Below are 25819 nucleotides of genomic sequence, written 5' to 3' on the forward strand. Positions count from 1 at the left end.
GCAGTGAATCATTTGTTTTGGTTTCTCCCTACCAGGCTCTTGGCTGCAGCGCCTGGCGCAGAAGCAGTGGGCGTGGGAGAGATGCAGGGCTCGTGGGCTGGAGCCACTCCCATGGCCGTGAGAACCCGTGTCCCACTGGTCCCCAGCCCCGCTGGAGCTGCTCCTCCTGTTTGCTGCCAGTGGGGATTTTGTGTGGGGCAAATCTCCTGTGTCCTCATCAGCCAGGGATGCAGCAGGGGCATCCATGGATTAGCTGAGGAGAGGTTGCCAGGGATGAAGGCTCAAGAGGGAGCTCAGCTTGGTCCCTTGCTGGAATGTACAGTTCAAGGGTGTCCCTCAAGACACTCTGCCTCATACTCATCACCTCCCCATCCCTTGCCTGCTGCAAACTCGACATACTTCTCACATCTGCTTCCCACTCTCCTCCCCTGTGCCATGCCACTGGACAGACAGGGAGCAATCTTCCTGACAGCTCATCTGGGATGCTCATCTGTGATGTGCCAGGTCCAGTATTGGAAACATTGATTTTAACTGGAGTTTGGGAAAAAACTGTTTAAATCCTCTTCCTTCAGCAGATTTTGTGAGCTCATGGCTCTCTGCCTAGATAACAGCTTTTATGAGGAAGCTTTGGGATTTTCAGACTCATTCCTTTTCCCCTCTTGTTTCCTATTTTGCTCCAGAAAAGAGGTGCTGGGTAGGGGAGGAAACAGTCCAAAGCTAAGGCAAGAGAAGGTTTTCCCCAAGTTTTCTCAGGTTCTCCCCATCTGGATGCTTTGCATGGCCACAGGGAGGGAGCTGGGCAGGAAAATCAGCAGGAAAGGCTTCATTCCAGCCATGCCAGTCATGCTGCTGCTCCAGCTCCCACCAGGACCAAGTGTTCCCATGCCACTAAAGAAGCGAATGCCCATGCTACCCCAGCATCTTGCCACTGATTATGATAACTGGGCTGAAACCCATGAGTTTAAGCAGAATATCCCTCATTTTGTAAAAGTTTCCCTGCTGACAGCTTTGGGTGAGCTGATTTTCTGCACTTAGGAGAAGGGCATGAACTCAGCATTGCTTATGCAATGGGGAGAGTGAGACTTTTTAGCATCCCTGGGTTTTATACCTCTGGTGCTTTATGAGAAATGACATTTCTGGGAAAGATTTTGCCGCCAGTTACTGTGGGAGCTCAACGTTCTTGAGCAATCTGCCGGCCGTGTGTCTGGAGACATGAGAGTTAATTTTAAAACATCCGGCATCCGTATCGGCAGGGAGGAAGGTTCCCTTCATTTCCTAAGCACCAGCAAAACCTAAGCTTCTAAACCCTAATCCCTCTCTAAGCTGGAGCTGCCAGGCCAGGGCCAAGGGCAGAGAAAAGCGCCTGCCGTGTAACCAGACCAGTTGCCCAGTTCTTTGGCGAACCCGCAGCACAATGTGGAGCCCTGAGCTCCAGGATGGGGATGGAGCCCACTCCATCCATCCATCCATCCATCCATCCAGAAGCTGACCCGTGGGTCAGGCTCGTCCTGCTTTTTGAGCCAGCTTTATGCCATGCCACCCTCCAAGCCCGCGCTGCCCCTACGCCTGTCTTTCTGCAGCTTGGGCACGCCAGAGAGAATGAGTCCCGCGGGGCGGCCCGCAGGTCCCCGCTGCTCCCGGCTCAGCAGGCAGGGGGCTGACAGGCGGCAGGGGTGGCCCCAGCTACGGGAGAGCTCTCGGCTCAGCCTCGCAACGCCAGGCAGCCCGGGAACCATCCACGACCCAAAAACAGACGGCAGCGCGTTTTCTGCCAGGAGCAGCGCGGCTCGGGGCCGTCCCAGGTGGAGGGCGACCCGGTTAGAGCCCGGCCGCTCGGGCCGCTCTCCCCGCGGGCCCCCCGAGCCCTGAGGCGCAGCGCCCGCTCCCTGCGCGCCGCTCCGCGCCCGCGGGGCTGACGTCACCCTGCCCTGCGCCGCCCGCGCTGATTGGCTGCGGGTGACGTCAACGCTGTCTCTTTCCCCCCCCTTCTTTTTTTTTTTTTTTTTTTTTTTTTTTTCCCTTTCCCCCGCCACCCCCCCGCTCGCTCCCGAGGCATGACCTCATCGCCGGCGCATTCCCGGCGGCGCGCGGAGCGGCGCGGAGCAGCGCGGAGCAGCGCGGAGCGGGCCCCCCCCCCCTCCCGCCGCTCAGGGCATGCGGGCCCTGCGGCGCCGGCAGCGGCCGCGCCAGCGGACAGCCCGCGGAGCGGGGCGGCCGCCCGCGCCCGCCGCGCCGGGTCAGTGCGCGTCCCGCCGTGTCCGCGCCGGGGCCGTGCGGGACGGGGCCGTGCGCCCCGGGGGAGGTGGGTAGGGGGCCGTGGGGGCGGTGCGGGGAGCCCGCGTGTGGGGAGCGGAGCCGGCATCGCGCCCTGAGGCGGCGGACAGCGCGACAGCATGTGCCGGTATATGTGCGTGTGTGTGTGTGTGCACCGAGGAACAGGGCTTGGCGGCCGTGAGGGCTGGAACGGCTCCGGTGCGAGGGAGAATGATGTGTGTGAAGTGCCGGGGCTGGGAAGGGAGCAGCCCCACGGCGGGGATTGGGGAAAGAAGCGGGGGTTGGGGGGGGGGGGGGGGTGGGCTGGCGCTCCGCGGCCGCGCATGTCGGGGATGCTGCGCTTGTTTTCGGGGCGGGGGGGCGGTGGAAATCCCACCCTGCCTTCGCGGTGTGCGCTTGCCGGGCGGCCGTGGTGCAGGTGAGGAGGGGGCTGGGGAGGCTCCGGGGAATACCCGCTGTCCTACCGGGCCGGGGGTCGCTGGTGGAAGGGTTTTCTGGCGGGGCTGAGGGCTGGTGTTTGAGGAAGTGGTGTTAACAGCGCTGTGGTTTTTCTGATGATGAAAGAGGTTGGAGTGTCGCCCTGTGTCCTTGGCGTTTAAACGAAGCCGGCATGTGTTCAGCAGCGGGGGTTTTCATGCAAGACTTCGTTGCTGCGGCTCCAAAGGCGCTGCTCGCGATTAATGAGTTAAGCTGCTCGTTTAAAAAAATCCTCTCCACCTCCCCTAATGTGCCTGGACCGATTGATCACCCCCTACATACCCTCAATCATTATATAGTGGCAAATGTTGCTTTCTGTGCTGAGTGTTGTTTGTTTTTAAAGATTCCTGTTTATTTCCCTTATTGATAAATAAGTTCCTTCTCCTTCCTGCTCCCCCCTCCCTTTTCTCCTCCCCCAGAATTAAATTCCTGAGCAACAGCAAAAGCTGATGTCAGTGCTTCAGCTTGCATTGGGGGAGCTCTGTGCACAGGTCAGTAATTTGCGGTTTCGTTGGAAGGAAGAACGCGGTGCAGGGCTGTTCTGATAGGGATATTTGGATTTTTCTAGGCATGGATGCATTTATCCCTCGTATTGCGGTAGTTATCCACGGCTCCCTGGTGGGAGCTGGGTGCTGCATAAGCTTATGTAGGAGAGACCATCCCTGTCCCAAGCAGCTGGCGATGGCGAATGCATTGGGAATGGTTGCCAGAGGTTCCATCTCCCCATGATTTGGGGTAGTAAGGCAGACCCCTCTCCCGCAGGAAAGGGTGAGGATATCCAAGCAGGTAGCGCTGAGGATTGCACCTGGCAGCGCAGGGGCCATGATAACCTTGAGAGCAGCTTGCCCGTGGAGCAGTGTTTGACATTGGCTTGCATTGTCTCATCGTCCTGCGCTGAGGCAAAGGCTCGGGGCAGGGCTGCCTGCATGCCCAAAGGCGGCTGTGGAGAGCTTTGTTTTCGGGAGGAATCGGTGCTTTTGGGTTTGGCCTTGCCTCTGTGTGCCTCTGCTCGCGCTGTCGGAGGGCTGTGCCGGGAGGACTCTCTCTGCAGTTTGTTGAGGTTTGAGTCTGCATGGCGGTTCCTGCACTCGCTTTGATTTTGCTTGTAACGGCTCCCGAAACGAAATAAGCTATGCCACCAAGAAAATCCTCCTGGCCATAGTGTATTTGGGATTTTGAAACACCCTCAAGGACTTTGCAGGTGTCTTGTCCCAAATTTTACATGGCACAGCCACAGTGGCAGAGCCTGGATGTGCAGGATTGTCTAAATGGCTGGGACAAGAGTAGACAGGCGAGAGTGTGAGCAGCACAGGGATGCCCACATGCCTCTTTGCAATGGCAGCATGCAGAAATTCCTGCCCTTGGTCTATTGGCAACACAATTGAGAGGCTCAAACCTGAGGCTGGAAGATTTCCAAGCAGAGATGTCAGCAGCTCTAGAAGACACCAAAAGTCTTCTAACCCAACAGATTGTCCTCCTGTGGCTTTCTGTTGTCCTTGCTTAGACATAAAGTCAGGAAAACCTGGATCTAGCATTGTTCTTTAAAATCTAGCCTCAGCTAAGCTTGGGAGAGCTGAACAAAGTGGCCAGAGTTCTTAGGAGCATTCACTGGGGACTCTGCATGGAGATTATTCTTGCAAATACTGCACCGTGTTTGTCTGCAGTGTGTTTTTGCTGGGTGCCAGTGAGAAAGCCACTGAGCCTTTGGAGAGCTTATATTCAACTAATATTAAATGCAACGTCACTTTTACTACAAAAACACCCCTGAGGGCTGGGTAGGACTAAGCAGTAGTATCTGTCCTATGCTGCCAAATTGGATCTTAAGGGGTTGGGGAAAACTCTCTTCTCTCCTGTGCAACCCTGTCCTCCCCTAGGAAATCTCCACAGGCTGGAAACCCATTGTGGATTTCTGAAGTGACATGAATATAAGTGAGTCCCCATTCCATACCTACCCCTTACCTCTGCACCAGCTGCTGTAATCTGCATGGGGGACAAGGGTTTTTCCTCTTTGGGTTTGCTTCCTTGCCTTTAAACAAGGCTTTTCTTAGGGATCAGAGGTTAATTTCTGTGGTGCACAGCTCAGCTCCCAAAGCCCTGGGCACAGTCAGGTGAAGAGCATGTTCACACTATAAAGAATGGGAGGAGGAAAAGAAGGTGCTCCAGCGTTTGGCAGCCCTGTTTTATGGTGCAGGCTCATAGGACACTGCCATCATACTGAAACTGTGCCAGCAAACTGAATCTGGTCGAGAAGGAGGTGATGACGAGAAGGAGCTTGTGGATGCTGTCCCTCTCTCCCAGTAGGACAGCCAGGGAGAGTCTGTAGACTGTTCTGCCCTCTGCCATGTGTATAATGGCAGTGTTACGGGGGAGATGGTTGCAGAAATTCCCAGGTGCTCACAGTCTCTGGGTCTCCCTGCACTCTTTTCCTTGCTGCTATGCAGAGAAACTCCCGCAGCCAGAGCGGCAATGCAGTCATACAGTGGGGAAAGCTCTGACACTCCTCTGTATCCCCATGCCCTCTGGGTTTTAAAACCTGTTTTTCAAGCTTCACATTTCTTCTCTGAAGATACACCTGTCCCGCCTGATGCCAGTGGGAAGGAGCACCTGACGTAATTGTAAGGGAGGTGAGTGGCCTGGGAGCATTCATCAGATAAGAAGCTAAACAAGCTCTGTGCTCAAGATTTTCTCAAGCTTGCTTAGGAGACCTGGTTGTACTTCAGGATTATAATGCAGCCAGGGGAGTGTGAGGGAGGGCAAAAACTGACCGTGCCAAGATGCCATGCACTGCTGGTGTCAGAGGCTGCTGTCAAAGCCAGGCAGAGCTTGTGGTGTGATCAGTGGTAGTGCAGGTTCCTGCAGGGACATTGAGTGGTGTAGTGCACCCCAGTGATGGCTTTGCCTGCTCATCTGATGGAAGGAGAGACCATGACATGTATCCCATCCCCATGGGACAGTTGTTTTGCCAGAAGTGGGCCAGCAGCTGAGACCATGGTGGAACATACCAAGCTCTGGTCATGGTCAGTGCCTTGGTCACTCTGTCTCCTCTTTAGCATGAGTTCATGGAGAGGAAAACATCTCTTTCTCTTCCAAGAGCTGTTTCTAGACTTTTTTCCCCAAACCTTTGGGTCCACGCTGTCCAAGACCCTCCTTTGGTTCTTAACCATCTCCACTTCAAGAAAGGAGATTAAGAGTAAAGGTGGGCTACACTGGGGTACTGTGCACAGCACAGAGCCCTGCTCAGACTGTGCTGCAGACCGCCATGACTCCTGTAGGCTGACCAGCTCCACTTCTCTGCTATTTGGCTCTTCCTCTGAGGTTTACTAGACCCAGCTGGACAAAATAATCTAGGCTGGTGTGCAGGAGGCTTCTCTGCTTGCTTTGCCCGGGGCTTCTGTGGGGTTGGTTTTGCTGCTTTGGATCTCCAGTTTCCCAAAGTAATGGGTGTTGTTTGCGTGGTGTCATGGAAGGATCAGCATTTCAGAAGATAGGTGAAGTGCTAGCCCAGGCTGGGTTCAGAGGAGAACCTGGAGGTGCTCAATGGAAGCTGATACAGTACATAGTCTCCTGTTGTAACCAGGGAGCAGTAACTGGACAGAAATGCAGGGACTGTGTGCATTAAGCCTAAACTTACTTAAGAGACTCCCAGGAACCTATCTGGGGCCGTAAATCCTTCTTTGATTTCCTCTTTTCTTGGCACTCCTCTTATGCCTTTTTCCATGTTGTTTTTTGTGTGTGGAAAGCACTCATGGTTCCTTAATGTGTGCATATATGTCTTGTATGCCTTTACTGTATTTTCTTTAAATAAAGCCTTTTCTTGGGTCAGAGACCTTGTGTTCTTCAGGAATTTCTCCAGAGTCCTTCAAGGTCCTCTAGCAATTTGCAAAAGAGGCTCTCTGTGTAGAGTTTCTGCATGCTGAGTTATGGGGGGCATTATTTCTGAGTCCACTGGTGACTAGGAACAAGTCATTTGGCAACCAGAAGGGCAAGACAACCTGTTCTGGTGCTGGTGCTCGTTCTCCTTTAAGGGAGAGAGGGGTTGGACCAGCTGAACCGCTGAGGTCCCTTTAAACCCAAATTATTGCATGACTAGTCCATAAATACCCACCGCCCTGCTTCTCCCAGGCTTTTGTAGGATACCTGTTATTAGGCAGTGCTGGTGAGGGGACATGAATGAGGTGGACCACTGCTTTGATCCTGCATGGAGGTTCCAGTGACAGCATGACCGTGGCATCCTGTCCCCCACCATGTCCTCCAGCCCTGCTAATGATGCAGTGCGTCTTTCCGGTCCGTCTCTGTCAACCCACATTACTCACCCTGCACGGAGGTGCGCAGTGTGCCTGCATCCCGGCTTTTCAGCTCGCCTCTTTTCAGCTTTTTAATAGGGGATTTAGTTCTCTGAGGAGCTCTGCTGTCTACAGCTAACACATGGTAATTCAGCTGATGCAGCAGAAGCTCAGGGAGAAATTTCAGTCTGTTAAGGCATTGCAGGTTTTATGCATCAAGCAAGTCAAGCCCTTTCCACACGTTAAACCTGTGCCTGAAGGAATCACGCGTCTCCCATTGAAATCCAGACCCTCCAGACAAAGAGGGTCCCTCCGTCTCTGGGGCATGCTGCTGAAAAGAAGCAACCAAGAAGTGTCTACAACATCTGATTGTTTTTGCGTTGCCTCTAACAACCCTCATTTCCAAGCTAGCCATGGCGGCCTGGTTCTCCTCGAGCCGTGGCTTGAGTGGAGTTATTCATGCCATCTTCATCTGCTTTGGCCAGCAGCCCTGCGTGGGGAGCGGACGGGCGCAGAGGGAGCCTCGCTTGGCACTTGAGGCAGCTGAGTGGAGGGCCGGTGGAGAGAGGGTGCCAGCGCTGCTGACTGGAGCTAGCCCATGAAAAGCCACGTTAACCGCTTTGCTGCTGTCGGGGACCTCGCAGAGATGTCCCCAGCGGCTGTGCTGGCTCAGCAGGGCTGACACCCAGAAGCCAAGGAAGCCTGGGCCTGTCCTGTACACCTTACCTGCTGCTCACATCAGGTCAGCTCTTCTGGTGGAAAGTCAGAAGGATGCAGCAGGGTAGGAAGGTGACCCAGAGGAATGAGCCTCCAGCCAAAACTGAGCCAGGGCCCTCTGAATTGCTCTGTGGAGGGGTGAAGAGACAAAATGCCTCCCACACATCGAGGGAAGTTGACTGCTGCAAAAAAAGGCAAATGCAAATCTCTGACTGGGCAGAATCTCCCCAGACACATCCTTTTGTAAAGCACTCTCATTGTACCATTAAAAATAGATCGACGCATTCTCCGCTTGCTTGCTGAATGCTGATGCCTGTTAATTCTGTGTCATCCTCACAATCCCTTCTGCTTTGAGCTTGGCTGCCTCTTTGTCTGGCACCTGAGCAAGGTTCATTCAGCAGTACCTGGTGCAAAGATAAGAGCGAGCTCTGTTGGAGTCCAGCAGGACAGGTGGGAAGGTGAGGGTGTCTGAACTGGTCTTAGCTGGGGGTCAGCCTGACCAAAGGGAGCAAGGCTTGGTGTGATCACCCCAGCTGTCACTTGCACGCTCCAAAGCAGGGCTGAGTGAGACCTGCTGGCGTGGAGATGAGTTGGAGGATGTTTAATCTCTGTGTGGATGTCATGATATATCTCTTGGAGTTTTTTTAAACTGGGGTTAAAGTGCACATATATGTATGTCATGCTTAACACCTGCCTGGAGTTGGTGAGGGGAATGTTCCTGCCTGTTTCCTCCAGCAAATGAGTCCATGTAGTTTGCCACCCACAGAAGCAGTGATAATATGGATGCAGAGAGAAGACCCATATTACAAAGTGATGCAATACCCAGCTCTCAGTCAGGAGGCCAGGCTGCAGGATTTCATACATGAGGAGCTGTGGCATCTGACCAGCAAGGCATGGCTCAACACGGTGGGGAGGATGGAGGAAGACCTGCAAATCACTTTGTTTCACCCCTGTGTCACCTCAGATTAAGAACAAAACCAGGTGGTAATGGATCATGGCCCCCAAGAGAAAAGGAGAAGAGCGGGGGCAGGAGCATTATCTTGAGCTTTGCCTGTCTTGTGTGTTTTTTATTAGAGAAAGGTAATCCTCCAAAACTCAGGAGCTGGTGCCTCCTTGTTAGGTCTGTGGTAGAAAGTAGAACCTGCGCTGACACGTGCTATTTCATCCCAAACCCATGAGCAATTTGGCTATTGTGTGCATATAGAAAATTCAGCAAGCCATGAACCAAGTCAGAAAACTCTTGTGGAATGTGTTTGTTGGCCTGGGGAATGTTTCATCCCATGGAAAACCAACATAGCCCCTTGCATTTGCATTGAATTCTGGGTCTTCTAGGGAGATTGACAGTTTTGTGGGAATAGGGAGGCATAACTGGGCTTTTTCGGGCTGCACACCTGTGCTGGGATCTGCGCCTCAGTTTGTGCTGGTACTCACCAGAAACTGCAGACAACCTGACAGAAAGGAACATCATTATTCTTCAGGGAGGCAGGGCTCCTATTTGTCATTTGAATATGGGGGTCAGTGACACTGCACTGGCATAAGCCACTGTCATTAGTCACTGCACAGTGCAGTGACTGCCCCTGTGCGTGCTGCGTGCTCATTTGGCCTCACCTGTGACTGTCCCCAGCACTCTGCTGAGATGGACAAGTTCCTGTCACTGGGGATTGTGCTTAAGAAGTGAAATGCTATATTTATCTGCAGCTTTGAAGAATCACAGCTTAATCCTGTGCTTTCTTTCACTTGGTGTGTAGGTGTTGTGGGAAAATAGGACCCAGGTCCTGGAGACCCTTTCTCCAGGAGACTGCAAATGCACCCAGCAGGTATTTATGGTGTTTATTGTCTTGGGACGAGAGAGGCAGACCAGCCCTGCAGAACTATCTGACTGCATTCCTTTCTGGGCTGCCTCTGTCTGCTCTTGTTGTAAAAAGGCAAAGAAGCACCTTATTTCCAAAATAAACCTGCTGGGCTCGGGGGTCATGCAGCACATGATGGGATACCAGGCAGTGGGCAGCAAGGGCCTTTGAAGATCAGCAGTACTAGGTTTCTCCTCTCCATCATGACATGTCCTCTGTGAGGTGTGCCAACCTGCTCAAAGCAGAATGAGCTTTTAGGTCTGAGCTGAGAATGTGGCCAGCTCTCAGCTTGGTAGGGTGAGAATGGAAGTGGGATAGCTTTGCTATTAGAAAGCAGTGTGCTTGGGAGCAACATCCTCAGCATGGGCAAAGGCAGTGATGAAATGGCTGGCTGGTCATGGATAATCTTTGTTCTTGGCTTTTCTAGGCTTTAAAATGAAAACTTGTGTTTATACTAAAGAGGAAAACAATATAAATCGTGATAAAAGCACAAATCTAAGAGGAGATACTGCCCTTGTCATCTAGACTCCAGCCAAATTCCTTTCCCTGCTGTCCCCGTTGGCTTTTCCTGACCGGATCTCCAGATTGACTACCATGACTGCAGTCAGAAATTCTTCTGGGAGTGGCCAGTCTATAAATCCTCAACTTCACTTTTTTGGTGGAAGCAGGCTGGGAGGCAATTGCATTTGCAGTCATAACCCATCCAAAACTGCTGGCACAACATCAGGTGGTGAGAGTGGATGAAGTACCCCTTTGCTTGGCTTTACTGCAGCCAGGAGAGCCAATCTGCTTTGTGGGGTGAGGGTGCATAGGAAAGACTCCCTAGCAGCTGGGTACAGCCTGTCCCCTTTTGTCCCTGAGTTGTCCCATGCCACCAGCCACGTACCCAAAGCTGAGCACCCCCTCACCAGCACTGCCACGTGGCTCCACGCCGCGACCCTTGTCCGGTGTGAATGTACCATCTGGCACTTTGCTGAAGGACATCCTGGCCCTTCAGCCACGTCCTCTGGTGGAAAACACCTTCTGGGCTGCAGGGTGCAGGTGGGAAGGGCGGTGGGAGATGCAGGGAGGCGAGTGGGTGCTGTTTGGTTGCATGCAGCTCCTTGCAGGGCTGCCTGGCATGCTGCTTCCAGCCTACAGGAATTGATAGGAGACTGCGGTGTAGAAAGGAGGAGGAAAAATTAAAGAAATCATGAGATCTGCAAGCTTGAAACCCTGGCAAAAGTGCAGTGGCTGCCTCTGGGTGATGTGCTGTGGGAAAAAGAGAATGCTGCCCTTTCCCTCCTTCCTGAAGTACTCCCTGCCTGGAGAGGCATGCGCCGGAGCTCTTGTCCCAGGAGGAATGTGCCTGGGGTGTGCAGGGATCCAAGATGGGGCTGTAAGATCAGTGTGGATGAGGCTGTGGGGGAGTCCTCTGTCTGCCGTGTGGGTGGCAGGGGTTAGGAAAGAGCAGTGGATCTCAACTTGGCTTAACTGACACCAGGAAAGTCATTGCCATCTCCCCTACATCCTCATACTGCTGGGGCTTGGGAAATGTCATTCCTCCCCATCCTTGAGATTCACTAGGGGAAGGTGGACAAGCAGATTTTCTGTCTGAGTTAGTGGATGTGGTTAGTGGTGTTTCCCAGCCTCCTTTTAAAGAGCAAAGAAAAAAAAACACTCCATTTTTCCATCGTCAAGCAGAGAAATCTTTTGTGCTGCCTCTTAAAGGGACCTTGAGTCACTGCTGAGAAATCGTCATCAGTTACATCACCTCTAAAACGGCTGCTGCAGGCACCTGACAGCTTTGTCCCACTGTTACTCTGGGGAATCATTATGCTCCAAATTCCTCGCCCTTGGAGAAAGCCTGCATGGCTCGCCGGGAGGGAGGAGCCACTGCACAGTTTGTGATGCTGTGAGTGGCAGAACAGGATCGGGAAGAAGGGCTGAGGTTCCCAGCCGATGGGGTGGAGCAGGTGACACATCCTGGAGTTTCCTAACCTCATCCCATTGGCGAGGCTGGGTTCATCAACCCGTGCAGGACCCGAGCATCTTTCTGGGAATGAGCTGAAGGCGCTGCAGTAGCATCGCCTCGGGCCGGAGAGCTGCCGTTGCCTGGCAGCTGCGGGTTTCCAGGGAAACCAGAGGTGCTAACTTGTTAATGAGCCCCGCGTCCCTGATTGCTGCTGCAAAATAATAATAATAATTAGTAATGGTCCTGTGATTTAGGAATCCCTCAAACAGCATGAGCCAGCCGAGGGGAGTTTGCTAAATGCTGAAGCACTTGAAAGAAATGAGGGGATGAGGAAGGAAAAAGGGTGTGAGGCTTGGAAAAAAATGCTGCAGTTTGCATCTTGGGAAGTGTCTGGAGAGCTGGGGTCCAGTGGGGTCCTGCCAGCATCCCAGCAGTGAGCCTGAGGCTGGTGCAGGGCTCACCTGGATGATGGATGGATGGATGGATGGATGGATGGATGGATGGATGGATGGATGGATGGAGGAGCCCTGGCCAGGCAGCATCTCAGTGCAGGGCTCATAAGGCACAGATATTTCCCCCAATCCCCAGGGCTGTGTGGGGAAAACCCAAATCACTTGGGTCAGTGCCAGTGAGTCCCTGGTGGAGGTGGCAGTTCTTCAGGAGTGGCTGCTATCAGATTATGGGGGACAAATAAACAAATGTTTTCCTGTGGTGCTCTTATCCCTTGGTAAACTCAAGGTGGAGACACCACCAGAAGAGTGTGCTCCTGGGATGAGCATCACATGGAGCTTGCTGTAGCTCCAGTCTCAGAGGCGTGATGGAAATGTGTTCCTGCAGCAAGGCTGGCTTCCTGTGGCAGTGGGAGGAGCATCTCCTCGGTGGGGCTGCCTGTGGAGGGTAGAGCTCTCCAGGACACAACACTAGCTTGGAGCAAGGAGTGGACATGCTGGTTAGTGAGGTTTGGCGTTGCTGTAGAGACCTGCTGCCCTTCCAGCTGATGTCTGCAGGAAAAGAGAAACCAGATCTGCACCCTTCCCATACCACATCTCTCAGCTGGGGCCTTGTGCAAGATGAGCAGTTAAGGGAAGTGGCCTCCATCTGGGTGATCTGTGTTGGGCCAGCACAGGGATGAGTTCCTGTGGTCTCTCATGCCACATGGACAGACTCAGGCTGAGGTGTATCCTGGGTTTTCTTGCTCTCTTGCCCGGCCTGTGCAGAAGAAGGTCACGGCCAGATTGAACACTTGCATGCTGTGTGCACCTCTGCCATGCTTGTGACTCATGTGGCCAGCTCCCCTCACCTACACACTCATTTGTGGAGGTAACACCAGGGACAGAGTCCCACTGAGTTGGGCCAGCCCTCTGCTAATCTCTGCCCATCTTTCTGTCCCTTGGCTGAAGTGTGGCCTCTCCTGCTGGCTGTCCCCATTCAGCTAAGCCATGTGCCCATCTCCTCATTACAGGCACTCCAGGGAGAGGTGGGATTAAAGGATTATGATAATGTTCTTCAGGAACACTCAAGAAGATTAAGATGGCTTTAATAAACTGATAAGAGAGGAACACAGCTGTGTTTCTGAAACCCTAATTTAGGTTCCAGGTTAACCTTTTCCCCCTGGTCTCCTCTTATCGGGGTGAGAAGATCTCTTACTTTAGCACTGCTCCATGGCTAAGCCTCTTCCCTCAGTTTTCCTTCTGACCCATCTGAGCAGAAGCAGAAAGACATCCTCCCTCCTTCTCTGGTCTTCCCAGGTATGAGGACCTTACAGCTGGTTCTTCTCAGAGACCATCTCATACACAGCCTGCAAGGTGCTGTGAAGGTGCTGTCAGAGAAGTTGCTTGTCTGCCTTTGACCTGGCTGAACCTTACAGAGAAGTCCTCGTTCCTTGGTTCTGATGCCAAGGTTACAGCTCCCCATGACCACACTGAGCTGGCCAACTCCATCCCCTGTAAATGAAAGAGGGGCAGAATGGACTAACCTTGCCCTGCCTTCCCCCACATCTTTTGGGTGGAGCTGGGAGTGGGACCTGTTTGATGTGTCACATGTGTCTGCAGAGGTTTATCTGGTTGTTCTGCAGGAGGGGGGTTATTAGCTGACTTGGGAAACCTCCTTTGTCTTCTCCAATCTTTTCCACCCAAGCTTCCGGTCATCTGCCAAACTTTGTGAAGGCCTCTTGTGCCTTGGTTTCTCTTAAGAGTTAAAAGTTCATCAGGATCTGCTATCTTTCCTAGACCCCTCTGTGTTGGACACCCCAAAAGTTTACCCCTTGCTCACTATCTGGAGATTGGATACCATGGCATATCCGGAGGAACTCTGCAATGTTGGATCACTCCTTCCTCCCGCTTCACTCATCCCTCTGCCACTGTATTATTCCAGGGTTTTTTTGTCTGTCAACTCTTTCTACTCCCTTTTTCTTTCTTCGATGTAATTGGAAGAGCCAAAAAACATTCACAGCCTGGTGTCCTGATGGGTAAGGGAGGCAGAAAGTGATTTGGGGAGTGGGGTGTGAAAGGAAGACTAAGGGGAAAAGCTGGCTAATTTGCATCCTTTCTGAGTGCCCTGGCTCTATAGCCAAGGGACAGCAGGGGGGCTTCTGGCAAGGCGGTAGCAACGTAATGAGGTGTGTCATATCCCAGCAGGAGCCAGCCTCGCTCCCCCTCGGACCCCCTAATTAGAACTGTTTCAATTTTTAAGCCCCCCTGAGGAGAGCTGGGGGGAGTGGGGTTCCTGCAGCGGGGGGACCGCCCGATGCCCGCCGAGGGGGCTGCTCTAATTGGAATTGTGTCCAGGAGCTGCGGAGCGCTCCGTGGGGCCAGGCACAGTGTGCCAGAGTGCCATGGGGCTGCCAAAATGCTTTGTGCCAGGAGGGGCTGTCACCATCTCAGCTTCTAGGGGATTTTTTTCCTTCCCATAATTTGTATTAACACATTGGCTGAGGCAGCAGGGGTGTGATACAAGGGCAGAAAAGTACTGCACATCGTAATGTGGCCTCCTATTGGGAGCTTGGATCCTGAGGCTGAAGCCTGGGACCTCTACTCCTGCTTTGGGAGGCAGGTCTGGTAGCCCAGGAAAGTTTAGGCTGTTAGTGCTGGAGTCACAAGCCAGAGCAAATGCTGGAACCCCCCCTCCTCACATTCTGTGGCTTTCCATTCTTTTCCTACAAGTTGGCAGTGTCTTCCAGGTTTGGTGGCTGGTAACTGAGGGCCCTGTCAAGTCACCCAGTAGCGTGTCTGACTCAAGCATCTTTTTTGTATCTTGAGCTACCATTGCAGTAGGTGCCTGCAGGTGTAAGAGCCCATGGGAACTGCTGGCTTGCTCGGATCAGTGACTCGTAAGCCTCCTCTGGACCGTGGACCAAATCCTGATCCTGCAGAGGTCAATGAAAATCTTTACGCTGGCCTTTCCAGGCACGTTATTCATAGTCCTCCTAATTCAGATGCATTAAAGCTTCCATGAAGCAGCTTGTGGGTTCTCTCTAAAACACCGTCTGGCAAGAACAGGAGGAGCCGGGTAGTAGCCCAGGCTTATTTTCTGAATGACTGCAGTGGCTTTAAAACCTAATGCCATTAAAACATCCTTGCAGTGACGTGTTCCATTAAAACTTCAGAGGATACCCTGAGCTGAATGCTCCCTAGCCTGCCTGCTATTCTTGCAGACCTCGTGGGCTGGACATGGAGGAATCTTGTTCTTCACCTCAGAGAGCACCAGGCTGACGCCCCTCAGCTCCCAAGATGGAAACACAGGGTATTTGTATTCCAGGTACTCCTGTATGTGAAGCCCCTTTCTAATTCTGTGCAAGTTAGGTGCTGAAAAGCAGAGAGCTCTCCGGGGCCATCTCAGGCTAAGTACAGCTTCTCAGCACCTCTGCCTTGATGCCTGGCCTGTTTCTTGAACACAGGAGTAAAGGCCAACTTGATTTCTTGTCTTCTCTTGACTTGCCAGGAGGCAAGCTGGCAAAAATACCTGAGAGCAGGCTCTGATAAACAGGCAGGTGAAATCCAGTGTGCAGTGATGAACATGAGTGAGCAAATCTGATTTGGTGGTATGTGTGATGGTCCCCAAACTAGCTTTTACCATGCAGCAGCAGAACCTTGGAGCTGAGCTAAGCTGCTTCTGTGAAACCATTAGCTCTGGGCTTGGCAGAGGTCAGAAAAAGCAAATTGAGTGCGAGGAGCTATTGGACTGGAAACAGAGAAAGGAGGTGACATCTTGCCCTGTGCAGGTCCCTGATGTGCCTGGCTCTCAAACATGTCACGTTGGGGCTGGGCAGCATGGCAAAAGGTGTCTGTCTGTGTAACTGGTGGCTCTGTAGATGCTTTGACCTGAAAAGCTCCTTAAATTAGGTCTAAATGTGGTAAGAACTGTGGAGAAGATTAGGGAACAGGCACATGTGGTGTTTTCTGGTGAAGCAGTAAGGGTCACCCGGAAGAGCCATCAGTTAGCAGATTTGGAGCAAACCATGGGAAGGACTTCTTCAGCGTAACTGGCAACCCATTCTACTCCCTGCCACTGGCCACTGTGCCTGTTAAATTAAAAGCTGACATGACTTCAAAAAGCAATTAGACAAATTTATGGAAGAAAGTTCTGCTGAGGGCTATTAAATACAAAGAGAAAACCTTTGAGGTTTTCTCAAAGAGGGGGCCTGGGCATCTCTGGAGCTGCTCATGCCAGCAGGCTGGGAGAACACACCTCGAAAGTGTGGCTTGTTGCACCTTTAGGTTCTTCTGAAGACATCCAGAGATCATCCTGCCTAGCTGATGGGTTGTTGTCTCCTTTCTTCTCTTTCCAGGTTCAGCACAATGAGTTGGCACTCTGGGCATTAGCAGCGTGAGGAGAATAGGACGGGTGCTGCCCTGCTCACCCCTCACCCCTCGCTCATTCCCCTTGGGGACACGGGTGCCCTGCCCTTTCACCCCTTGCTCCCCACTTGCCATAGAGGGGACTGGCCCGTTATGGCTGGGGACAAGCTCCCACGCAAGGTGATGGACCCCAAGAAGCTGGCCAGCCTCCTGAGGAATGGCGCCGAGGGCACCCTGGTCATCGACAGCCGCTCCTTCGTGGAGTACAACTCCTGGCACGTCCTCAGCTCTGTCAACATCTGCTGCTCCAAGCTTGTCAAGAGAAGGCTGCAGCAGGACAAGGTCTCCATCACGGAGCTCATCCAGCCTGCCTCCAAGATGAAGGTAAGGGATCTGACCCTCACCTTTCCTGGTGGGTGCTCACACGATCTTCTCTTGTGGGATGCAGACTGGCCTAAGGGATCATTCCCCTCCATTCCTTGACCCCGGTATCTGCCAGCATCTCTTTGACACCCTTTGGAGAGCTAAAGTGTGAGCTCATTTGGCCTCAGGGCTGTCCTCGGGGACCTGTTCATTGCCCCCACCCCACTGACGTGACTCCCTGCTTCAGGAGCCCTCCCCAAGCAAGTCTAACAGGTATATCAGCTTTAGGACTTGTCTTAAGACAGCAAACAACCCCCCCAAAGCCTTCCTGGAGCTGTAAACTTAATCCCCTGCTAAAAACTCTTCCCCTCCCCTCTGTCATCTCTAACTCCATTCAGGGACATGTAATCCTCCTCCCCTGTGACGCCAGAAGCTCTTATCCGGTGTCATGGCATATTATCTCTCCCAGGCTTCTCTCTATCGCTCCTGGTTAAATAATAGAGGTGGCTCCGAGCCACGGAGCTGGGCTGGAGCGCCGGCCGGAGCAGTGCCGGGTGTCCCTGCAGGGCCATGGGCTGGGTCGTGCCCTCCGGAGCTGCTGCCGGAGGGCTTTGCCGGTGGGTGCCGAGATGCTGCCGGAGGGCTGCGCCGGTGGGTCCCGCAGTGGCCGCGGGACGAGCCTGCGGGTGGTTCACCGTCCGAAAGGTGGCTTGCCATCACAGCCCTGCCGGTTCGCTCCCACCGTTCCCCCGCTCCCGCCTTGTAATTTTATGGCAAAGCGAGGGTAATTCAGGCGATTAATCAAATGCTGGGCCCAGCTGGAGCCATCTGCGTCGTGTGTCCCCCCCTCCCCGCCCCGCCACCCCGAGAAGCCACCGCTGTCCGCATTGGCTGGCGGTGACATCACCCCGCGGGATCAAGGGGACTGGCGGTGCGGGGGGGCGGCCTCGCGCCAATCTGCTGCGGTGATGCTCTGGGCTGGGCGATTTGGAGGGGATTGCAGAGACTGATTCCTGAACGGCTTTAGCTGCTCTTAAATCCCCTGGAGAATAAAGCAGAATAATCAGTTTTTCGCAAGCTCCGAGGAGAGCGGAGCGGCCGCCCTCCTCTCGGCGAGGGTCACCTCTGCAGTGGCCGCTGTCACGTGGAGCGGCAGCAGCAGCAGAACAAGCGATGCGCGAGGGGGAGGAAGAAGAGGAGCATGATAGGGAAGGGGGAAGCGTGGAAGAGTTAACATCAGCTGATGCCATCCGCCTGCAAACCTGCAGCTCGCCAGCTGCAGTGGAGCAGTGGGCTCCCAAAGGGGCCGGCTGGTCCTTCCTGGCATTCCCTGCTCTGTCCCCATAGACGGAGCGTAGAAGGATTGTTTTCTCCTGGCTCCTGGATCATTGCATAATGGTCCACGTACTGGCTGGGGATGTCATTGTAACCAGGGATGCTAGGAGAAGAGAAGAGAGGCGTTGCCATCGCCTTTAATTCCTTTTTGCTTTTCTTTTGGATGCGGCTGAAATCCCTCCTGGCACAACCATGGGCAGGAGGCTGCTTGTTCCCACTGCTGCTCTGCGCAGCCCCTGCCATGCCCACAGCTTGCTGGCTCTCCCAACACATGCAGCCCAGGAATTAATTAAGCTTCAAGACACCCTTGAGACGTTAAGCCACTTGTCCTGGGAAGCTGCAGTGGGATACTGGGAGGGGATCATTGCCCTGTTCTCATCTGACATAAAGCAGGGGGGGTGGCTGTGGCTTGGGGTGTCCAGGCCTTTATGTGCATGCACTTGTGTGTTTGCATTTTGGGGTGATGAACTCTCTTCTCACCCTTTTTCCTTCTCCTCATATCCCATTTCAGTCAGACTGTATTTTGGGACCCCGAGAAATCAATGTGAGCTGCTGCCTCGAGGTGCACAGATCCTCAGAATGGATGCTGAAAGCTGATTTACACCTCTGACACCCTGTGTCATTTCCCTGCCTCCGCTGGTCAACATCCCCCAGCCCTGCTCTGCCCCTGGCTCCGCGGTGCTGGGGGGCGGGGGGCACGGCTGGCGTGGGGAGCAGATGGCAGGAAGGGTGACATCAGTAGCGCGATTGTCCGGCCCCATTATTCCTCCTGACGGGCCTCCCGCCCTCCTCCTGTTTCCTGCTCCCGGCCGGCCGAGGCTGCCGAGACAAAGGTGGATGGCAGCGACGCGGGGCTGCCCGGGCAGCCTCAGGGCAGCCCCGAGTCCTCGCCTGGTCCTAGTCCTCCTCGCCTCAGCAAAGAGAGCTGAACTTGCTCATCCCATCCCAGCCATTCTAAGCGCCTCCTGGGGAAGGAGACGGGCTGATACAGGGCAAAGCATTTGGGCAAACCCCACCTGGCAGTCAACACCGCTCCTCCTGCCTGCGTGCTGGCAGGGAGGGAAGGGAGAATTTGTCTAATTTGCTTTTCCCAGTGCTTACTCTGTCCTTTTCCATGTTGCAGTTAAGGAAGGGTACCATTAGCAAAATGGTTCTGTGGGCTGCAGTTTGGAGTGATGCTGTGGGATAACAGCAGCTCCTGGTCTTTTTTGGAGCAAGGAGAGGAAAGGACCATTTGGGAGGAAAGAAGAAGCGGAGACATTTAAAATACCTTTCTTTTTTTCAATCAATTATGCTTATGATCCTATGATTGTGGCAGCTGCCATAGCCACTGCTCCCCAAACGCTGGGGTGGACCATCTTCACATGGTGCCCAATCTGGGAAAAGCTGCAGCAGCCAGCAATTCCTCTTGCAGTCATTTCCCTCCACACAGAAATGGTACCAACATAACTGCTTCTGGTTGGTTTTGAACCCTTCTCCCAGTGCTGACAATAATAAACTCTCTCAATAATAAATTCCAATAACAACTGGAATAATTCAACTCCTCCGTGCAGTTTGGAGAGCAGAGGTTATGGGAAATTCCTGCTTGGGTTTTTCACTAGCATTTCTTTAGGGAAATGTTGAAAATTTTACTTCTTCACGATCCCCCTGGAAAGTCTACCTTTCAACCACTCCTCACTTCCTGAAATGGAGCAATCTCCAGAGCAACTACAGCCATGCTTTGAGGCAAGACAAGGGTCTCTTCAGGTGATGGGAATATTTATTTATTTGCATTAGGAGCTTGGCTCTGCAAGCAGCTGTTTTGCTTCAGGGAAAGCTGGGGCTTATTTTTGAGCCTTGTGCCTGGCTGCTTTTTATGTTGATGGAAGCCCTGTTGTTTCAGTGGGGTGATTCACTGTGTTTTGAAACAATACGTGACTGAGATGTCAGTAGTAATTGGGATAATAATAACAGCTCACTCTTATCTTAGCCTGGATCACCTGTAGAGCATCATTATCCCTGCTTGGCAGCTGGGGAGAGACAGAGCTGGGACCCAAGCTGTGTTAACCATGCAGTGCATGCAGTGCTGGGGACTGATGTCCATGTGGGAGTTACCTCCAGCCAGAGTGGGGACAGTGATGGGAGGCACAGGGCTTGGCACAAAGGCAGTGAATCTATCCTCTCAGTTGGGGTTTGGTTGGAGCTGTTGGCTAGGTAGTCCTGACCCCTGGCTGGTCATATCCCTCCAGCCAGGATTTTGTTCTTGGCGAGCTGCTCTGGGGCACCTCCAACACTGGAGTGGGCCAGCAGCTTTTCAAAGGCATGCATGGGTTTGCAAGCTCCACTCAACATCCACCTGGAGCCAAAAGACTTGCTTCATCTTGGCCCTCCTTTCCCTTGCTAGATGGATGTGGGGACCCTGTTTGGAAGGTGGTGCCTGGAGTTACTTCAGCAGTCTTGGGACCCCCATGAAAGTGTTGCTTCTCAGAAGAATACCTCTGTTGTCAGCTATGTCTCTCTCCTATGCCAGCACTTGGCAGAAGCAGGAATCTAGTATGGAGCATCTCTTCAGCTTTACCTTCCTCTGCCCAGTTAGCTTCTAGCCTCCGTATGTTTAAAGCCAGAGACGGGGCATTTCAGGAGGACGTGAGATTAATGGGAGACCCATGTGCTTGATTAAGCATCTTATTTCCCTTTGTGGTGAAGAGCTGGGATGCCAGTGCATCCTTGTATGCTCCATGAGGGCTCCTCAGGACCTTCCTGCAGGTATCCTCACCCCAGAAAGCCAGGTATTTATTTTCTGCAGCCAGGCCAGCACTTGTTTGGCATTTACATTGGGTGAAACCTTATAACTTTAATAAGATGTAAACCTTGTTGCACATCTCTGCTGTTGCGCAGCAACCCTGCAGCAATGGCCCAAACAAAGCCTTCCCATGCAGAGGGAACACTAAATCCTATTGTGGGATAACACTGCTCAGCCAGAGCTGGTATCTCTCCTGCAGCCTCCTCAGCCTGGACTGTGCAGCTGGGATGAGCCACTGCCCCACTGCAGAGTGGTTCCTGCCTCACTGTGCTTTTGGGGAAAGATGTTTTTCCTGGCATGGGACTTCAGGGTGAGAACTGGGTCTTTGGGATGTGCTAGGGAGCCTTGAAGGGCTAGGCAGCTGCTGAAGACTGGTAGGTTCCAGTCTTCCCTCCAGCTGTGTTTGGATGACCTCCCACAATAATCCTGCATCAGGATTGGCTGAGGAAAAGATGCTGGAGTAGATCCTCATCTGGTTTATCTCAGGTGGCTCCAGTCATTTGTCAGTGTCTTATTTTAGAATTCCCGTGTCCTTTTCTCTTCCCTCTTATGCTGTCCTTGCATTCCTCCTGTCATGCTGCTGAGCCGTGGGGCCAGTTTTGCCTTCCAGTCCCTGGTGCCAGGCTGGGGACAGGTGGGTGCTTTGAGCCCCCTCCTGGAGCACAGCTGTGTGTGGTGCCCCGACGGGGATTTCTGTTTTGGTGCGGGGCTGTCCTTCCGCTGCGGCGCAGAGATCTGATGAGCTCAGCTAAATCAGTGCTCCCTGCAGTTTTATTTGGATGGTGCTCACGTTGCTGAGCAGGGAAGCACCTGCAGCAGGGTGTGAAAGCAGCATTAATAGTGACAGCAACCCCGAGTGAATCTGCTCTGGTGGTGAGATAGGGCTTGGCAGTGAGACAGCAAAATGAGGCGGGTGTCCACGAGTGGTACCTTGTTCAAGTGGTCTCCTAAAGACATTTTGGAGAGGGCTTGGCACAGGGTGGCCAATGGGCAGGTCCAGCACTAGCTGCTGAGAAGAGAACAGCTTGCACACATTCCCTCCTTCCCTGCTTGCTGCTGCCTCCCCCTTCTCCCATGATGGGATGGATGTGCCTTACCCTGCTGGCTGGAAGGGCAGGTGCTCTCAGGGCAGGTGTGTGCCATACACCCAGCTCTTCAGCAGATGAGCAGAGCCATGCCTCTGTGAGGATTTTTTATCTCCTTTTGGTGCATGGACCTTCAGGTGGGTGTGGGAGTATCTGTCTGTGCCTTGAGCGGCTCTCGTTGCAATCTAGTCATCACCGGGTGTGGGGGAACTCCTGCCTGCAGGTTATCCCACCATCTCACCTGCCCTACTTGATGCCTGCAGTGGTGGGCAGCTAGGTGCAGTTTGTGGTATGTAAAATCACATGAGAGCAGCCCAGGAATTCCTTCCATTCTTCCCTGTTTATCCCTGCAGTGTGCTGGCTCCAGCACGCATTACAAAAGGAAGAAAGAGCATCACCTGGAACATCCACTAAGCGAAAGAAGAGATTTTCCCTTCAGCTCTTCGGGGTTATCTCAGGTTTGGGGTGATGTGTAGTGGCATGGTATCCTCAGGCTGAGCCCTGAAGAGCTGTTGATCCAGCTGCCAGTGACTCCAGCTGCAGCACAAGGGCTGTGCTGGCAGCGCCCCTAACTGCAGAGCCATTCCCAAATCTCTGAGTTCTTGTCCCTGTGACACCATCCAGGCTGAGGAGGAGTATCTGAGGGCAAAAGCTGGCTGGGGAGGAAGTGGTGGAAGAAGTCATGGTGATGTCTGGGATGCAGTTAAGTAACAGCAAGCTGAGGGTGGCCAATGGGGAGGAGTGACCCTCTTTTGGGTAGGATGCTCAAAAGCACTTGTAGTTGGTGAGAGTGCACCAGTGGGCACCTCTACTGACACATTCATCTGCAGCCATGGAGCAGAGTCCCAGCCTGGCTGGACACTCCATTTGGTGGTCAAAACCAGCTTGTGGAAATGGTGTGGAGCTGGAATTTCCTGCTTGTGTGACAACTAAATTCAGCTTTGCTTCCCACGGTGCTGTGGAAGCCTCAGTGCTCAGCCCATTTCTCTGACGCCTGTTTTTTGCTGCTGCCCTGCAGGTGGAGGCCGAGGACCACCAGGACGTGGTGGTCTACGACCAGAGCACACGGGATGTCACCGGCTTGGCTGCTGACAGCTTCCTCTCCATCCTCCTGGGCAAGCTGGACAGCTGTTTCCACAGCGTCTCCATCCTCACAGGTAGGAGCCCTGGGTTACCACTGCATCTCTGGGGGCACTCACGCCCTTAGCCTGGAGTGACGGTCCTGGGGCCGTCCGTGTCCATGTGCACCCGCTGCCCTGGCCACCAGTGGCTGTGGTGGAGGAAGGCAGCCCTGCATGCAGGCTGAGGAGGCTCAGCCCACGCTGGCATCGCTGGGTCTTCCCCACGCCTTCGTTCTTTGCATCTCACCACCAGCCAGGGTGAATGAAAGAGAAGGGTACAGAGGAGCTGTGGTGGCATGGATCCAGCCATCCAAAAGCTGCCCTTTGTTCTCCCATCCCTGTGTTGCTTCATCCTTGGTCAATGTGCCAAGGACCAGACCCAGTTCAGGCACTCTGCTCCCTCTTGCTGCTGTTAAAGGGAGGGCAGGAGAAGAAATCCATGGATGTACTGGAAAGGAGAAGGATGGCAGGGGCAGAGGGTGATCACTGAGTGAGTCAGGGTCTGCTGGAGATGATGCTCTCCAGGCACAAATGTGCAGGCAGGAGGAGGCACGTGCTGCCCTAATTACAACCTTCTGCAGTGAGGCAGGTGACTGATGAATGAAAAGCTCCAGCCCAGCAGAGAGAAGAGAGGCAGGGAACTGCCTGAGGGAGAGCTGAAGATGCCTTTGATTCCCCTTGGCTGGGACAGCCAAGCTGGGACAGCCATGCCCTGATGGCTGCTTACCTTTGAGCTTTCTGCCCATGGATGGGTGGGCAGGCACTGCCCCGTGCAGCCCCTCAGTCCCACTGAGCTCAGCCACACTCCTAAACAGTGCCAAAAGCACAGAGGTGGGAATCACCTCTCTCCCTCAAGCCTGTTCTCATCCTGTGGCAATTGGATACTGCTTTGGGGCTGAGGCAGAGGGTACTGACCTCTGTGCCCTGGGACACCACAGGGGTGGAGGGAACTGCCACACACACAGAGTGACAGATGCTGGGGAAGGGTAACTGGAGGGGTGGGGAGGTAGCATGGGCAAGTGGCATTCAAGGAGCCCTGCCCATGCAGGCAGGGGTAAGTGCTGTTGAATTAGAGCAGCTGCATTGTGATGGGAAGAATAGAGCGGAGAAACAGCAGGATTAAACCCCCTGGCCCTGGGTTCTACCAACAAAACCAAGCAGGGACTACATGAAATCATGTTCAAGCTAATTATTGTGGCCTGGATTGCAGGAGCTCTGCTAAGGCCAGTGCTGGAGGATGCCTCCCTGAACTGGCTATGGCAGTCCCTGGCCTGACTCAGTAGCTGTCTGTGCCTGTGGTTCCAAGGTAACTGTGGCATAAACTAGGGCACAGCTTGGCATGTGATGCAGGAGAAGGAAATGGTAGATTCAGTTGCATCTGGGAAGGAACCTGCTTAGTCATGGGGATGGGTCAGGAAATAGCCTTGATGGTGTCACCCTGGCACCCTCTAACCCACTGCCACTTTCCCAGGGCTGGGTGAGGAGCCGAGCTGTGTGCTGGCTGCTAACTCCAGCCCTGCCCCACTGAGTCCTCCTGGAGCTGGACAGGGCTGTGTGAGGTGTCCCTGAAAACCCCGGAGCCTTTTCCTGCCTTAGGGCAAGTGGAGGCCTGGGGGAGCCTCATAGTGCCAGTGCCCCCCAGCTGCATGCACAGCACGCACCAGCAGTGTGCCACCCCCCCTAGCCATCAGCATGAGACCAGCAAACCCCTGCCAGCAAACCTGCTGTCCCCCACTTGGGCACTCTCCTCCTCCACCATCGGGACAGCCATCTCCATCCTCCGGGCTGCAGGAGCCCCAAGCAGGAGTGTGGGTGTGCTAGGCACCAAGCAAAGCTCAAGCCTCCCAAATTAAAAGCACAGCAGGGCCTCAGCCTTATGTGGAACGCGGGCCACCAGCAGGGGGAAAAGCTGGAGCTGAAATGTGGAACACTGGGTCATGGTGGCGGTGTTTCACATGGAAATCATGACTGGAATGGCTGTGCAGAGCATCCAGGGGAGGCTGGGCATGCTTGCTGACAGGCACAGCTTCCTCCTTCCTGTGCTGTGGGCAGCAGTGGGCTGGTGTAGAGACAACTCTGGAGTGCTTGGGGGTCTGGGGCAGGATGTGTGAGGGGGCCTGATTCTGAACCCTTGCCCTTGTGGGGTTTAACCCCTCGGTCTGTCCACTCGGGCCTCAAGCACCTTGTCCTGCCCCAACCCATTTGGTCTCTCAGAAGAAGTGCCTGAGTTCTCCTTGGAGGCGCTTTGTGATCCCAGTGAGTTGGCAATCCCAAAATTGGGAAAATTTCAGCCTGTCCCACAGTGGATGCCATTACCTCAGGGAAACTGTCCTGTGGGTCCCCAGTTCAGGGGCTGTCCAGAGGGCCCTGCACAGCCCCTCTGTGCTGCCCAGCTCTCTCAGCCTAGCAGATGCTGGGGTCTCTGCCTCCATGTCCCCCTCTCATGCAAAGACCAGGCTTGGCTGTTCCTGCTCACCTTCAGGCCAGCAACCTTCTGACCCTTGAAGCAGCTAATGGGTGAGGACAGGGGAGCTGAGGGTGGCAGGACTGGTGCCAGGGACTCCTCAAGGGTTAACAGCCCAGAAGCAGCGATTCCAGTGGCTGGCAGGGAAGAATCTGAGTCAATTATTCCCAGTCTTGGAAATCATCAGCTTCTCTTCTTTTTTCTTTCTTTTTTTTTTTTTTTAATTGTGTAAGTATAAATAGTGCTGCTTGCTGCCCTCCATCCGTGGGAGCAGAAAGACTGTTGATTTATATGGTTTTCCTGACATCACATGAAGTG

At 53.6% G+C, this 25819-nt stretch overlaps 1 protein-coding gene across 4 annotated transcripts in view; it reads left to right on the forward strand.

Annotated features, from left to right (window-relative positions):
* Positions 1 to 2172: 2172 nt before the first annotated feature.
* The window catches only part of DUSP8 (dual specificity phosphatase 8), a 40987-nt gene continuing 17340 nt past the window's right edge, over positions 2173 to 25819 (forward strand). Inside the window, exons 1-3 of one of the 4 annotated variants that reach the window (XM_059849073.1) lie at positions 2173 to 2236; positions 16342 to 16735; positions 22935 to 23073. In XM_059849073.1, the coding sequence (XP_059705056.1) occupies positions 16505 to 16735; positions 22935 to 23073 (370 nt within the window). In that variant the 5' untranslated portion in view covers positions 2173 to 2236; positions 16342 to 16504. The other 3 variants (XM_059849075.1, XM_059849074.1, XM_059849072.1) reach the window with 3 other exon arrangements.

This window comes from Haemorhous mexicanus, chromosome 6 (assembly GCF_027477595.1).
Source record: "Haemorhous mexicanus isolate bHaeMex1 chromosome 6, bHaeMex1.pri, whole genome shotgun sequence".
Lineage (NCBI taxonomy): Eukaryota > Metazoa > Chordata > Aves > Passeriformes > Fringillidae > Haemorhous > Haemorhous mexicanus.